This window comes from Colossoma macropomum, unplaced genomic scaffold (genome assembly GCF_904425465.1).
Source record: "Colossoma macropomum unplaced genomic scaffold, Colossoma_macropomum, whole genome shotgun sequence".
In the NCBI taxonomy this organism is placed as follows: Eukaryota; Metazoa; Chordata; class Actinopteri; order Characiformes; family Serrasalmidae; genus Colossoma; species Colossoma macropomum.
In genome coordinates this window covers 8,568,179-8,584,237 of record NW_023494797.1, presented here as the reverse complement: position 1 = coordinate 8,584,237, position 16,059 = coordinate 8,568,179, and the positions used below count along the sequence as shown (strand labels likewise).

Here is a 16,059-nt window from a genome sequence, read left to right as displayed (position 1 = left end):
TTGGTTGCATTTTCTGCTACTCACAGTCCAAGTAATCCCAGACAGGCTCTGGGATGACAATTGTTCTGAGACCATCAGCAGCTTATTTTTTGTCTGTTTCCTTTTCTCAGTAAAGGCTTTTTGACAGCTACACATCCTTTCAGACTCAATGTTAAGTTGTCTTCTCATAGTGGAAGGATGGACAGAAACACCTGTGGATTTTTCTGATCTGAAGCAAGAGTGGAGCTTGATTTTCTCCTCTTTCTCTAAAATGAAAGCTTTAAGTGATGTTTATCTGATGCTCACAGTTTTGGTGGTCTACCAGGAATTGCACAGTTGTTAGGAATTCCATTTATGAACCCTCCTGAAAAATAAATAACTTGTACTTAACAGCCATTTTGACTGGAAAACAAATACATAAACAGTGATATCTGATTTTTGCACAGTACTGTATGAAGGATTTGAAGGATTCTTTGTCAGTGCTTGTCAAAATATCAGTTATTTGTTTGATTTGCAAAGCAATTCCTGTGTAGTGGGTGGAGCATTTCATTTTTAATTTTGTTAAACCTGACACTGCAGTCCTATCCACTCCCTGCAAGAAACGCTGGGTAATTAGCTTTATTATGTCCACCATTGTATCATGGAAAGGCCTTTTGGGCTTTACTGACTCCTTTTCTTTGTTTACCCTTTATAAGCTCCTGGCAATGAACACATTTCATTACATTACATTAATCCTGGGCCCCACACTTTTACATATTAGTTTCATAGTATTTACTGAATCATTTATTGTAATTATTGAATAATAAATCTCAAGACATCATATGAATTGAACAATAAGCTTTCGGTTTCAGGGGTTGATAAACAAAACATAGACCTACATTACACATCAGGATTGTCATATCAAACCTTTAAGTTTGACCAACTTTTTCCTTTGTTCTCAACTTTTTTGGCATCATTTGAAAATGCCAGCTGCTCCTTACATAGTGTGAATGATTCAAGATGAATGGGCCAAGAGAAATGTTCCAGAATCACTCTAAAATCTCTGTACATTCAGTTATACTAAGAAGTTAAGAGTTTTCTCATTGTCCTGAAAAGTAACCATACTGGAGATATGAGGTTTTGACTGATAGACTTTTACCTGGATGTTTCTGCATAGATCTTCATACCTCCATTAAAAAATACTCTCTCTGCTACAAGTGCATTTGGAAGCCATGACTTATCAGTGTAAAAAAATAGCTCTGTAAAGCTTAAATACCCTAAACTGCTAATGACTTTCTAGTCTACTGGGAGCATCCTGTCCTATGCATGATTTGGGAGAACCTTTATAGGTTAGTGCCAGGCTGTAAAAAAAAGGGAGGGGGGGGGGTCTGAATTTATTGATTTCAGTGGTGAAAGTCATTAGCAGAGTGATTACTCTGGAAAGCTTGTTAAAGAGCGACGGCAGTGCTACCAGAGGCCCCGCTCCCTTCCTTTCTCTTGCTGTGATTTTTTAATCACATGACTCCTCCAGGGCTTCTGCATGGTCTGCTGTGGAAGAAAAGAAAAAAGCAACATCTTTCTATCATGAAACCAATTAGCAAGAGCTGCACAGTGAGAGAGAGAGAAAGAGAGAGGGAGGGAGAGAGAGAGAGAGAGAGAGAGAGAGAGAGAGAGAGAGAGGGAAAAAGGGAGAGTAAGCAGGAGCAAGCGACAAAGAAAGAGAGAGAAGGGGAGAGAGAGAGAGACAGAGAGAAAGAGAGAGAAAAAGAGAGAGAGAGAGAGAGAGAGAGAGAGAGAGAGAGAGAGAGAGAGAGAGAGAGAGAGAGAGGCTTACCTTTGCACTAATATGCTAGGTTTTAACACAGAGCTTTTAAGGCCTCTCATCCTGTACTTGGCTGAATAGCAGTGTGTGGGATATGGATTTGATTTGCTTTTATGGACTGAATAAAGTCCTGATTTGAAAAGGAAAACATACATCAGATCACTACAACGGCTGTGTTCCATGGAGAAAGAGAGAAAGCCGTGGTTAAATCAGTTGATTGCCATTGAGGAAATGTCTCATTACTGAATCTGTAGCCAGTGTAAGGTGATGACAAAATCACTCAGGTTTGATAGATCCATCTCATTCATGTGGATCAGATAATCAAGATCACAGATGACTGATCCCTGAAAGCTATCTCAAGCATCTGATGTGTGAACTGAACATCTCTCTCTGTGAACAGATTTCTTTAGCTCTTGTCGAATGTCCCACATGAAGACGAGAGTGGTTAAGAGGTCCCTACCCAGGAGATATTATCTCCAAGATTCTTTTCAGGTTATCTGTGCATCTCTTTATTCACTGAGACTGCATTCACTACAACACTTTGTCCACATTGGACCACAGGGCTGCCAGATAGAGAATACAATTCTGCGGTTATATACGTTGGCTGGCATTACTTTGACCAAAATGACCCAAGTGAATAAGGCTGTGATGCATCCACACATGCCAAAGAACATCTGTGATTGGTCAAGATCCTACCAACACACAATAAAACTTTTAGTCCTTGGTTAGAGGCTCATTTGCATTTTGCAGATTTCTGCGATATCAGTATTGTGAAGGCCACAATCTCAAAAATGATTAACAATCTGTCACTCTTACAAAAAAGGTGCTAAAAGGGTCATTTGGAGTGATTCCATACTACAGTTTGTACTAACCAGTTTTTGTTAACAAGATACATTAAAAATGAATAAAGTTTAAAGAAACTCTGCATAATGTAAAGATTCTAAACCAGGGCTGCCCAAAGTTTGGTCCACAGGCCAAATGTTGGCCAATAAGGATGCTTGAATTGACCACCAAAAATCCTCACCCACTGAGAGAGCACATACACCGATCAAGCACAACATTATGACCACCTCCTTGTTTCACTCATTGTCCATTTTATCAGCTCCACTTACTATATAGGTGCATTTTGTAGTTCTACAATTACAGACTGTAGTTCATCTGTTTCTCTGCATACTTTCTTAGCCCCCTTTTACCCTGTTCTTCAGTGGTCCGGGCCCCCATGGACCCTCACAGAGCAGGTACTATTTGGGTGGTGGATCATTCTCAGCACTGCAGTAACACTGACGTGGTGGTGGTTAGTGTGTGTTGTGCTGGTACGAGTGGATCAGACACTCCTACCTTGTCAGTCCACCTTGTAGGTGTAAAGTCAGAGACGATAGCTCATCTGCTGCTGCACAGTTTGTGTTGGTCATCCTCTAGTCCTTCATTAGTGGTCACAGGATGCTGCCCACAGGATGCTGTTGGCTGGATATTTTTGGTTGGTGGACTATTCTCAGTCCTGCAGTGAAGCTGAGGTGTTTAAAACTGTGTTACTGCAGTGCTGAGAATGATCCACTACCCAAATAGTACCTGCTCTGTGAGGGTCCATGGGGGCCCGGACCACTGAAGAACAGGGTAAAAGGGGGCTAAGAAAGTATGCAGAGAAACAGATGAACTACAGTCTGTAATTGTAGAACCACAAAATGCACCTATATAGTAAGTGGAGCTGATAAAATGGACAATGAGCAGAGAAACAAGGAGGTGGTCATAATGTTATGCATGTAATGTTATAAAATATGTTTTTAAATACTAAAGATCAAGCCTGCCCTCTTCATTTCTGTATTGTTTCGTCTCTTTAGCCTTCATTTCCCCACAAAGTCTACTTTTGACCCCAGAGACAAAAAGTTTGGGCACCCCTGTTATAAACCAATTAAAAGTTTTTCCTATCATTTAAGAACGTTTATTTTTTTAATTGCACTTGATTGAAATAAAAAATAAATGAGCAGCCTCAGCATGAGAAAGAGTTAACACTGTACTGTAGGGCAGTGTTCATAAGACCACATGACTCCTACATAAGCCATTCATGACAACTGACGAACCTGCATACACATAAACACCCAAAGGCTTATTCGAACAGGCATGTTCTGTCATAAATTTTGCTTTTTGGGTGAAATGATACATCAATGATAACAAATGATTTCATAGCTGATGCTGACATAATGCTGATGTCACCTTATAAATGGCAATATGAAACTCACTTTTGTTCAACCAGCCTGACGTGCAAAGCTCTGTCATGAAAGGTCTATGTCAGTTCACTCCACAACCCAATGTCAGACATGCATCAGTGTTTTTTGATATAGCTCTTATGTCATCTTGACATCAAGGTTGGCAAATGCAACCTTAATGTTTATAAATATTTGGAAGTCTACATCAAATGTCATGAATTGCATATGTAGGTGTCATGAAGCCTTATGAACACTGCCCTAGTTAGACAAACTGGTGCATTGTGATTGGTGTTTTGGTCCAGATCTATTCTTCAAATTTGTATTTTCTACCTTTCTGGCTAAACACTCTTTGTACCTCTTCTCTGGCCACCAGCTCTTTAGTTACAGGCACTTTCCACACTCACACCTCTCTAGCTCTGCTCACACCAGACCTGCAAATGATGTGTAACACAAAAATAGGAATGGAGAGGGAACAGCCTGTCTGCTGTATTAGAACATCTCTACCAGACTGAATGCAGTACTGGATCCCAAGGGACTTCTTTTCAACCAAATGTTGTACATCTATGAGAGAAGTGACTGCATAGTGACATCTAGTGGATGAGATTAGAACTACAGTATTTAATCTGTGTTGGCACCAAGTGGAATGGAAGAAAATAAAGTGGAATCAGTTCCCAGTGGAGATGGAGAATAAGACTGGTGGAGAGTGAGTGTGGAAAAGGAGGAGTGGAGAAACATCCTGTGAGCAGAGAAGTGTTGTGAAAAACTTGTGAAGGCAGTAAAAAGGCTTTTGTGAAAGTACATAGCCAGGCCTGCTGCCAGCACCCTCTGCTCTATTGTCCTCTTGGGGAGAAGACTGGAAGGAAAATAAACAGAAACTGTTCCATTATTCAAACAAAATGTAAATTATTAAGGCGACTGTCTGCTTGGGGAGACAGCAGACACAATCAGATTACTGCACAGAGTAGAAAATGCTGAAAGATAAATAATTATTTAGAGGCGTTATTATAATTTAAATATATACCCTGCTGAAAAAAAAAAGCACAGACCAACATGCATTCCATGCTGGTCTAAGATGGTTTATGCTGGTATAGTGCTAACCTGGTGCTGGTTTACCTGGTCACCCGGCATGGTCATGCTGTTTGAACAGCATACCTGCATACACAACATATGCTGGGCCTCGATTTAAGGGGGGGATATGAAGCGGTGCCAATCACTTGGTCAAAAAAACGAAACTAAGTTTTTTTCTCTTTGGATTAGTGTTGTTGTAATCCACAATGCTTACTATCTATTTTTCTTGTAATTTAGATTTGAACATCAAGTTGCCTTGAGTGTATGCCATAAACTCTAAGTTTGTTAAAGTTGTTTATATCCATAGTTGACTTCAGAATGGGATTCATTGCAGTTCCATTGTAATTAAAAGTCTGCTTAGTGCTATCTAGGCAGTCGAATCACTGTATAAAATGAGAAATATCTCATCTCAAGAACCAGAAAAGGCTGTTTTCATAAAGGGGGATTTCACAGATAATTCAAAATTTCTGCATATTTCAATCGTAAGATGTAAGCAACGTCATTCAGAGCAGTTTGTTATGGAACGCTCTGTTCTGCAGAGTCTGAACAGCAGTGATAGGAACCAGGTGTACGAAGCATTTAATGCGTCTGAAAGCTACCTTTCAGAAAGTTTTCACACAATATGGTTATGAATACCTGGCCTGATGCCTGAGTCACTGGTCTGAAACATATTTTTTAAAAGACATGCACAGCATAGAGGTACATGTTAAGGAAACAGAGTACCCAAATACAGCCTTTTTCAGATCTACCACTATTTAACCAACATTACAAACAAAATCTAAGAAGACATGTAGGTTTACTGGTCATTTTGAACAGTAAATAAAATGCCTACATTTCAGATCATTGTGTTTCCTGGTTCCTATCACTGCTACTGTAAAGGAATCTGAAAAGGTTTAACTACAACGCATCATTTCACATCAAAACAATCTAAAACCTTTGTTTACATCTCAACAATTAAATTATGTATATATATATACAAATTATGGGCATCCAAAGAGCACCCCTGCTTGTCTCTCATTTATTTTGTCTATTTATTCCATGCCAAACTCGAGCAGCCTGACAGGACCCGACATTTTAATCAGGTTGGAAACAGCTGAGACACACCGACTGATTGGAAATACCAGACGTGGCACGTGCGGTGGGCGTGAGGGTGGGTGTGAATGCGTCTATTAGGATGCGTGGCAGGTCACTGGAGCTTGAAGAGGGAGGGGGCACTCCCCTATAAATCTGCTTGTAATACCAGCAGTGGAACAGCTCTCTAATGAGGGGGTTATGGCCGATAGCAGTGGGCTCGAATGCCTCTGGGGGGAGACCGGTATCTCTAGAGACATAACCTCTTGTGCTTCTCTCTTTCAATCTTTTTTTCCCTTCCGTTTTTTTAATCTGTCTCCCTCCTTTTTGTTCAGCTGCTGTTGCTGTTGCCATGGCAGTACTGGACTCACACTATGCTAGAGGGTGTTGAAGGCTTGTGCATCCTAGGTGTAAATTTGATAAAAGGAGCCTGAGCGTGTGTGTATGTGTGCACGTGTGTGGAGGAACACGACCACATTTATCACTTCAGGCTCAGTTTGTATTAGTGTACTGTGTGGCTTGTATGCCTGTTTTCAGTGAGAGTGTGTGCACATGTATTGGTGTGTCTAGCCACAGAAACACGTTTATCACAAGGTTAATTTTTTTCTCATCTAGACTTGAGCCGGTTGACAATAGCATCAGGAATCACAGTTTGCATTTACCATGATTTCTATTAAGTTGGATGATTTAAATGTCAGAAAACACTCTGTGTGCGGTTTTAAGACACACTAAAGGAAAGCATGTGTCTCATAATCTGTGTTTTTTTTTAATGTGTAGTCAAATATCAGTCCAGATGTCTGTCTTGCAAAGCAGGATATCTTGTTTAGCCACCTCTCTTTAAGCTTAGTTTGATTTAACCCTGAACAGGGTCACCTGATCTAACTCAGGGCAGGTTAAGTTCAGCATTTTGGATCATAAACAGCTCCTGGACTAATCCGGGCCGAGCTTCTGACCAATCAGGGACTGACAAAGATGGCGACTCTGGTCACTTTTTTTTCTTTGTGATGTTTGTTGTATCAATCACTTGAAGAATACCCTTATTTTTAGCAGAGGAACCAAATCATACTACATAAATATTATCACTTTATCAAAGTAGCCATCAAAGGCAATATCCTCTTATTTTGGAGGTGCCTTTGTAGAGTTACGGTATTTTCTTTTTTTTGTGGCACTTGTATATAATTGTTTCATATGAAGGAAGTTGCAGTTGTGTCATTGGTTTTATCCCAGCATGGACTGTTTTGTGGAGAGGTGTGAACTGTATTCACAGCAGGGGGTTCTCACCCCTCCCCTTTTGTCCCTCATTGCTCACAAGCAGCTCGACACAGAGTCACAATGCTTCACACACAGAGAGCCAACAGTGTCCTAGTTAACCTTATAACAGAGTTAAGGAGGGGATTATTTAATTCATGTGATAATATTAACAATATGTTGTTGCTGTCCAAAGAAAAACAGGTATCTCCAAATTAGTAACTTGACAGGAGAGGGCAAATACTTTATTTACTTTCAGTGTAAGTTAATATAAAGAAATTTTATTCCAAGCAATTTTGGAGCATTTCTATTGGTCTATTTATGATGAAATTTTCATCCAATCTGAAAATTGCATCTGCTGTTTTCGAATGATGAAGAAAAGTAAAATGAAATACATGTTTTTCTTTGGGTGATGACAATATGTAATATAATAATGAAAAACGTCTGAGTCGATTTTCATTACACCAGTGGAATGGCCACTAGGTGGCATGCAGAAAGAAGTTAAGAATATAAGAATATAAAGAATATCAAGCAGTTATCACTCCAGTTAGCACAAATGTGGAGGCAGTGGAGACAGCATTGTTTACAGCTATCAATGCTTTACTCTCTACATATTTTTCATCTTTTTCTTTTATTGAAAATATCTTTTGTTCCACATGATTGGGTTCCATGTGCTTTTCTGCGCAGGCTTGCAAGAATTAAGCATAGCTTGAGTATCTAAACCTTGCTTATGTTACGACCCCTGGTCGTAATATACCTTTTATGTGCCTTCTGCTGGCATTTTGTGTTTTCCCTGTTGTGTCCCCTTATGTGCAGGTACATGATTGGCCAGATGGGGGCGCACAAAGGTATAAGAGGTCACCGAGCCACCATCTAGAGACGTTCAGGGCTCTTTCCCCTTTGACCCGACCTGGAAGAACATCTGTCCAGACCAGCCTGGCACTCTGTCTGCTTTGCTTTGTGACTGTTTGATAATGCTTTAAGAGCTTGGGGAAAGTAGGGGATGGGTGCCATGTTGTTTTGGTTACCTTTCCTCCTGTTTGAGTTAGGGAGGGTAGCCTATATGTCTTTTGTTTCTTTTGATTTCAGTTGAGTTAAATGTGAAATCATTAGTTGTTTTGTTTGTTATTTTGGCGAGTGCTCGTCCCTGAAGCCATCACTTCAACTTGTCTGAGCTTTGAAGAAAATAAACCTGTCATTTTCTGGTTTAAATGGTGTCCGGTGTCTGGTCTGGCAGCAGGTCTGGGGAGAGAGCCCATTCTCACTCTCTGTTACGGCCTGACCCTAGACCGGGTCGTAACACTTAACAGAGAAAGTTGTTAACGAAATAAGTTGACCACAGTTCCATATGTTAGGTTTAATGAAGCTGGAAGTTTGTCAAGAACTATGTTAAACATACTTCATGAGACAGGCTCCTGATATGCTCCGACTTCAGAACATTTGCAAGGCAGCGTGATTGTGCTGCAGCCTTCCATGCATGAAATGTAGATAAATGTACGATAACAGTAGCCTATAGGCTAACATAACCCAGTAAGCTTTAGCCATTTGAACAAAAAGCAATACAGAGGCTGTGAAAGCCGTGGAACTTTCCCAGTCTTTACATTGCAAAGTTAGAACATAGTAAACTTAGCATTGTATTGTAGCCTCGTTCACTAGCTAGCTCTCACTGCGAGTTATTTACATGCTTTAGATCGGTGCTGTATTACAGCCACTCGGAAAGTGAATAAAGCAATGTAGGTGTTAATTCTGTAATCGAAAAACATTTCCGGCATTTGGCAGACGCTCTTATCCAGAGCGACTTACAATTTGATAATTTTTACACAAGAAGGCAAAGGTATTAGGAGTCTTGCCCAAGGACTTTTACTGGTATAGTGTAGAGTGCTTTCCCAGGCAGGGATTAAACCCCAGTCTAAAGAGTAGCAGGCAGAGGTGTTACCCACCACACTATACCAACCTCTAAAACACTCGAAAAGATGTTGAAAAAGTTACTTTCTCTTCTTCTAAGTCTTCAGGGTGAATCTTGAGAAATATCTGTTCAGTTGCTGTCAAAATTCACAGATAACGTTGCTATGGGAATCCGAGAAGATGACCACTAGCATGTTATACTTGAACCTGTTTAACTACACAAAATACTAATGTTACATTTTACCCTGCAGTATGCTGTGCCCTGTTCTCACTGCTATATCTGTTCTATGCTTTCTTCTGTGTGCGTGTGGTGGATTAGTCTTAAGCTGGTGCTCAGCTGGTGCCATGAGGCAGTGTTTCATTAGACTTAATGAGATTTTGACAGTGCACCCCCCCCACACACACACACACGCACCCTCTCTCTCTTTCTAAGATCATTCTCATTCGCCTTTCATGGCAGCACAATGAGAAGAAGGCTTTCAATATTTAATCAGGGAAGTGGGGGGGGGCAGAAAGGGGCTTTGCCAGAGGGGGGATCATTCTTCACTAAACACCAAATGGATCATTTTGTAAAGCACGAGGTTTTGAAGACAAAGCAGACACAACATTTGCTCAGGGTACTGCAAATATAAAGTATAAATGGAAATGGAAATGTGCAGTGGTTTTAAATGAAGCTGTATCCTGGGTTAAGTAAGTTTATCCTTGTAACCCATGCTTCTGAGCCAGGAAATCTCTTAAATCTAATGTTTCTTTAAAAAGAATTCCACTAATTTTTCACAATCTCTGCAGAATTTGATCGTTAAGATGTAAACAAAGTCATTCAGGGTGGTTTGATGTCAAATGTTTTGTTCTAGAGAAACTTACAAAGTCAGAATTGTTCAAGGTGGTGATGGGAACCCAACATCCGAAGGGTTTAATGCCTATAAAATGCTACCTCATTATTATTTTACCATTATCAGCATTAGATATAAAAACTAATTTTTTGGTCATTTTTACAGTAAATAAAATGGCTATTTTAACATTGTAGACATCTCAAGCCCTGGCTCATATCATCACTACTGCAATTAAGTCTGAGTACAACGAGCCATCTCACATCAAACCAACCAAAATTCTGGTTTACACAATTTTCCCTTCACCCAAAATATAGTCGATTAGTTTGGTGTCTGGTGTTTGCTTCAGACTTGAAGAGACTAATGTAGCTAAAAAAGGCTGTTTCTAGCTATAAGCAGTATAAGCAGTGGCTTAGGGCCCCCAGGTCACTAAAGAGCCCCCAAGTATTTATTTATTTTCAAAAATGCAGTGAGTCCAGAGATTTTCTTACATTCAGTCTATACAAAAATTAGGTATGTATTAAATCTTATGTACAAAAGAATATGATTGGGGCAGATGGGTTGTGGGGGGCTGCCCCAAATGTTCAGAAACACCCCTGGCTAAAAATAATGGACCCATATAGCTACAAATTAACATTATGCAATCTGCATGTCTAATTCGCCATATAGTCATAAGGAACACCTCTGGTCAAATTACATGTTTAGTTGATTAAGTAAAAACAGTTCACACATTCTCTACAGAGAATTAACTTAAATACGGCTTTTCCTGCAAATTTTAGTGCACAATTTATTTGCTTAGTTTAACACATTGGAAAAAAATTAAATAGATAAAAAAATGTGCCATAACTTTTGTACAGTCTACACTGTTTTTTTCCAAAATATGTGTTCTCTGTAGAGGATGTGTACTTATTTTTTACTTAGAAAATCAACATGTAAATTGAACAGGTGTGCCCTAACTTTTGCACATGACTATACTTACTTCAAACAGTGTGTAGTTGTTAAGCAAGGACAAACAGACATGCTTATGTGGTTTCTGACATTGTTATCTACAGTACAGGCTAGAAGATAGCTACTACTACTGTTTTTAGCCTTCTGATTTTGTCTATTTTCTTAGATAACAGTTTGTCATTTAGCATCAGAGCAAGTCTCTTCGAGATTAATCAACATAGTTTGAGGCAGGTATGTAGGTATGAAGTGCATGATGGTAATTGAGGCTTATAAGCTTCTATTACTTTACTTTACTACTCTATTACTAACATTAGCCCTGCAGCTCCAGACCAGAGCAAAACTGAAGAAGAAAACTTCTGACATTATACATTATCACTTGCCACATTTAAAGTCAGAAGAAAATTGTGTAACCTTGATTTTTCACTTTAAATATTCCTTTTAATCTCCTTGCATCTTCCTACGCACATACCATTTATATACATTCATCTCTCTCTACTGCAGATGCTGAATGATAAACACGTTATGGTGCGTGTCGGCGGTGGATGGGAAACATTTGGAACGTACCTGCTAAAGCATGACCCATGCAGGACAGCTCAGCTCACTTGGCCGGGACTCAAACCCTGCAAGCCCACCGGCAGGTCCCCCAACACCAAAGAGTCTTCACGGGACAGCTACCTGGTTGTAGGCACGCACTCCCGCCTCAGAAAATAACTCCCTGCCTTAATTTGTGCAAGAGTTGACCAACGTTGTGATCAATGACCAGCCATGCCTTGTACTGATATCTCTTGTGTATCACTGTGTTGAGTCAAGAAAAGAATGGACAGCTAAAAACTTTGAATATTAAATGGCTTCTGGTTACAGCTTTATGTTTTTTAATAAAGAAACTGTAAAAAAAAAAATAAAAAAATACATTCCAACAAGGGATAATGGTATAAGGTATAAGGACTTTTTATTTTTAGACAGCTTTCTTTTATTATTATTATATTTTTAACATTTATTTTCCTTTAAATCTAAACTAGCAGTGAAAAACATAAGGGCAGGCTCTCTAGAGAATGATCATTTACATTTCTGATGCTGTGTTTGTTTACTTGTGCTGACTGATAATATGTGATGTGATTCTAATTCATCATTTTTATGAAATATGTGATTTTAATGTTTGGGAAAAACATCTATTTTAAACTGTCATATTTGGTGCATGAGTAAAATGTCCATTATCATCCACGAGGTGGCGCCTGGTGATAAGCTATGCAGTGGGTTCTGACCACACATATTTGCAGCTTTAGGGATTTAACAAGCCCATACATTACATTTTTCTTGCATTTAATTTTTCCCTGAGCTTCACTGGTGTGATGATGTATAGGTTTATGTACCAAAACTAGTCATAATTCATTTTTATATCACCATCTTCCAAGCTTTCTTTATCCCCTTGAATTAAACAGGTTGTTTTTGTTACTGTGCCTTTAAGACATATGTAAATTAGCCCAGTTCTGACTGGCTGCCCTATTTTATACCTCACTCAAAAAGCATTCCATGCAGTGAATCGCACCTTATAACTTCAGCGTGAATGGGCGGAGCTAAACTGCTATAGGCTAAATAGGCAAATATATGTAAGTAAGTTGGTTTGAGGCTTAGATTCCTTATATGGACTGTATGGACTGATGAGTGAATGGTATGTTTTGTATTTTTTGGTGATATGGGCCCTTTAAAACTTTATTGTTCTTCCTTTTATTTTTTTTCCTTTTTTGCCTGTATTAAATACAGCATATATGATTATGGTGAGTCCATATTTTCATAAGCAATGTCCTACTTTTTAAACATGAATTTTGTGAGCATCAAAGCCAAAACCTTTTTCTATTGCTATAAATGAACGTACACAAACGACAATGTAAATGTTAATTACAATTTATTTCTTTAAAATAAAAATAATTAAAAAAAGGACACAAGTCTCTTAATACATTGAAATAAATTCACTGTCATAATGTCATGCGCGACAATGATTGTTGTGTTCTTGACCTGCTTTATTGAATTAACCGATAAAAATGGCTCATACAAATTTAAAATGGTGCTACTTTGACTGCCAAAATAAAGGATGGCTATTGTACAAATGTCTCCAATTCCCCTAGGAGCTGCTTGCTCTTTCTGCAATTACATATGTGCTTTTTTCACTTTCTCTCTCTTTTCATGTTTATCATGTGTCTTTAAAGTTATGACCCTTTGGCTATATTTATTGTATTAATGACGCAGTCATTGCATCTATAATTGATGGCTGTTTACCTTGTTTACCTAATTTTCCTGTGCTTTTGGTTTTGTGTTATATGTCATGCTAAAATATGCCGCTTCAACATATTATATACCACACATTTCCTTTAAAACAGAGCAAAAATTATTAAAACATTCTACCTACCGTTCCCTATGGAATCCTAAAAGGTCATATTACCGTATTTACTCTGCTGATCTGCTCCGTTTCCCTATGACAATCATCTAATTTTCGAGTTAATTATGTCTTTATCACAATATAAATGTTGTTTTCCTGAGATAATGGGATATTTGCCAGATTGCCCAGTGGTCCAGCCTACATGAGTTGCTGTCTCTCACTGAGTCACTGACTGACTAAGTGGCTTACTGATCGATCAAGTGTCCCTTACACTAACTGCTGAAACGTGTGCATGCACGCGTCGCCCGAGACGAATGCCAGCGCTACACACCTAAATTAAAGAAACAAATTTATCCTCCAATGTAGGCTAACATCAATAATGGGAGAAAGCAGAAACCACATTCATTTAAAGACATCATGGATCTTACAAAAACAATGAAGCCTGTTCCAAATAATGAATTCAGCAACATAGTTTTGAGTACTTTGTGCTTGGGTTCAAGCTGTGTGTGACAATAGTTGGAAATGCCTTTAGTATTAGTGTTATTTAAAAATTTGTTACTCTTTCAGATGAGGATAAAGTCAGCATTACTAGCACAAACCCAATAAGTGCCCCCAAATGTAAACTGGAATCATATTTTAATATGATTAATATGTTAATCACTATTTGTAGAATTATCACTTTGCAAAGTGATATGTAACATCATCTAGCTCAAAAGCTAACATTAGCGATATTAGCATATATGCTAGCAGCCAGAGAACAAATGTTTTTGTTGCTCATATTTTTACCCTCTCATGAGAAAATGTAAAAAATTCTTTATGGTATAGGTAACTGTAGACATTTGAGAGAGGGTGTGTTAGTGTAGAGTCTGAATGAGTGTTTTAGTATGCTAATACTAAAGTCCTAAATGCTAATGCCAACAGTCCTAAAATCTGCGTTTGTGTGAATTTTAAGCTCGCTACAGCGCTATCAAGATCTGTCTTCATGGATATTTTCATGAAATAGCAGTAGACACAGCATGTTACAGTTAAAAAACACATTATTACAGGAATCCACAAGAAGGCAGATTATTCGGCCTTGTTATAAACAAGAAATGCTGACAGCACAAAGGATAAATCACTAATCCCCTAATTCTGATGTTCAAATGTGAAGTAATTTGACTAAGGTGGACCACACTGCACATAATACATGAGTTTGTTTTAATATTCTATACTGCAGACACTTCTGTAACAAATACTGTAGCCACTGGTTGTCCAGCAGAACTAGGGCTGCCTAGTTTCTTGAGATCCAGAAATAACAAAACTGTTTTCTCAAGATAAAGGCATCTTTAATTTGATACCTTGAAAAACAAAAGAATGTTCTCTCAAGGTAACAAGAGACAGTCACACAATGTGTAACAGTTCACTTGACAAATTTAGGACAGAGCCAGCATTAAAGCATGCTTCAGAAAGGCTTACGCTAAGTTCGCTAAGAGCATCCTTCTATCAGTAGGCTTATGGGATGTTGGTGTGATCTTAATAATAGGTCTTGGAAAACAGTGTTTCATCTTGAGATCTCAAGAAAAGGATCCCGTTATTACAACAAAAATTAAAACACTGCTTTGTTTGCGCGAGATTTCAACTTTACTATGTCTGGGGAAAATAAAAAGTTATCTTGAAATCTCAATCATTATCTCAGGAAAACAACATTGTTATCTTGTGATAATAACATGTATGAACTTAAAGAGGAACAACTTCATTCCTTTATCTCCGGAAAACAGAGCAATCCACACATAACACCATTTATACTTATAACTTTTTACCCCACTTACAGCAGCTGTGACCTTACGGTCATCCTCGGTTCTGAATAAATAATACTAATGTGCTCTGATCCTGGATCAGGATTTGAAAGTCTCTGTGATCTTTGCTCATTTGGTAAGCACTTTTGAGGCATCATTAGTTGATTTAAAACAACTGTGCTTTTTCACACATTATATCCATATTCACTACAGAACTCAGACTACAGTCAGTACGTTTCATATTTGCACTGACAGTAAGAGTGAGTTGGCGCTTTCAGTTTAGATAAAACATTACTAAGCCTTCGTATCTGATTGGGATGTACTGACTTGAGAAGACAGACAAGCTCCCCGAGCCTGTATCCACTCATTACAGAGGTTTTACAGCACACAGGAACGGCTGTGGCTGAAGGGAAGTCTGGGTAATGTAAACATTACAGTACATTACATGCCAATATACAATATGTACCCTCACTATACCAAACAGAACACACGCTTCTATACACCATCCAATAACTAAGTGTCATTCTACGTGATCATTTGTGATCATGTGCGATTCAAATTGACATTGTGCAAAAGTTGGATTCCCCGCTGTGCTTCAGTACTGAAGACTTCAAAGCCCTCTATGCAATGCAAATCTAAAGTTTAAAATGTGTTTTCTCTTTTCAACTGTCATAAATAATAGGATTTCTGTCATGAGCTCACAACAGGAATTCATCTCTACAACAAATGATGCTCAGAAAGGCTTTTTACAAACATCGCTGTAAAAGTAAGTCAGCTCAATTATTCATACCGTGCGCCAACATGGACTGAATTATGACTAATTCCTCAAAACACTTGAGACTATGGTCGCCCACTG

The 16,059-nt window shown here is 38.6% G+C and overlaps 1 protein-coding gene across 1 annotated transcript in view; it reads left to right on the top strand.

The window, feature by feature from the left end:
• gas2b (growth arrest-specific 2b) overlaps nucleotides 1-11,897 on the top strand; it is a 40,994-nt gene extending 29,097 nt beyond the window's left edge. The window contains exon 8 of the mRNA XM_036583951.1: nucleotides 11,556-11,897. Coding sequence (XP_036439844.1) covers nucleotides 11,556-11,765 — 210 coding nt within the window. The 3' untranslated portion in view covers nucleotides 11,766-11,897. The remainder of the gene's footprint in view (nucleotides 1-11,555) is intronic.
• Nucleotides 11,898-16,059: the final 4,162 nt, after the last annotated feature.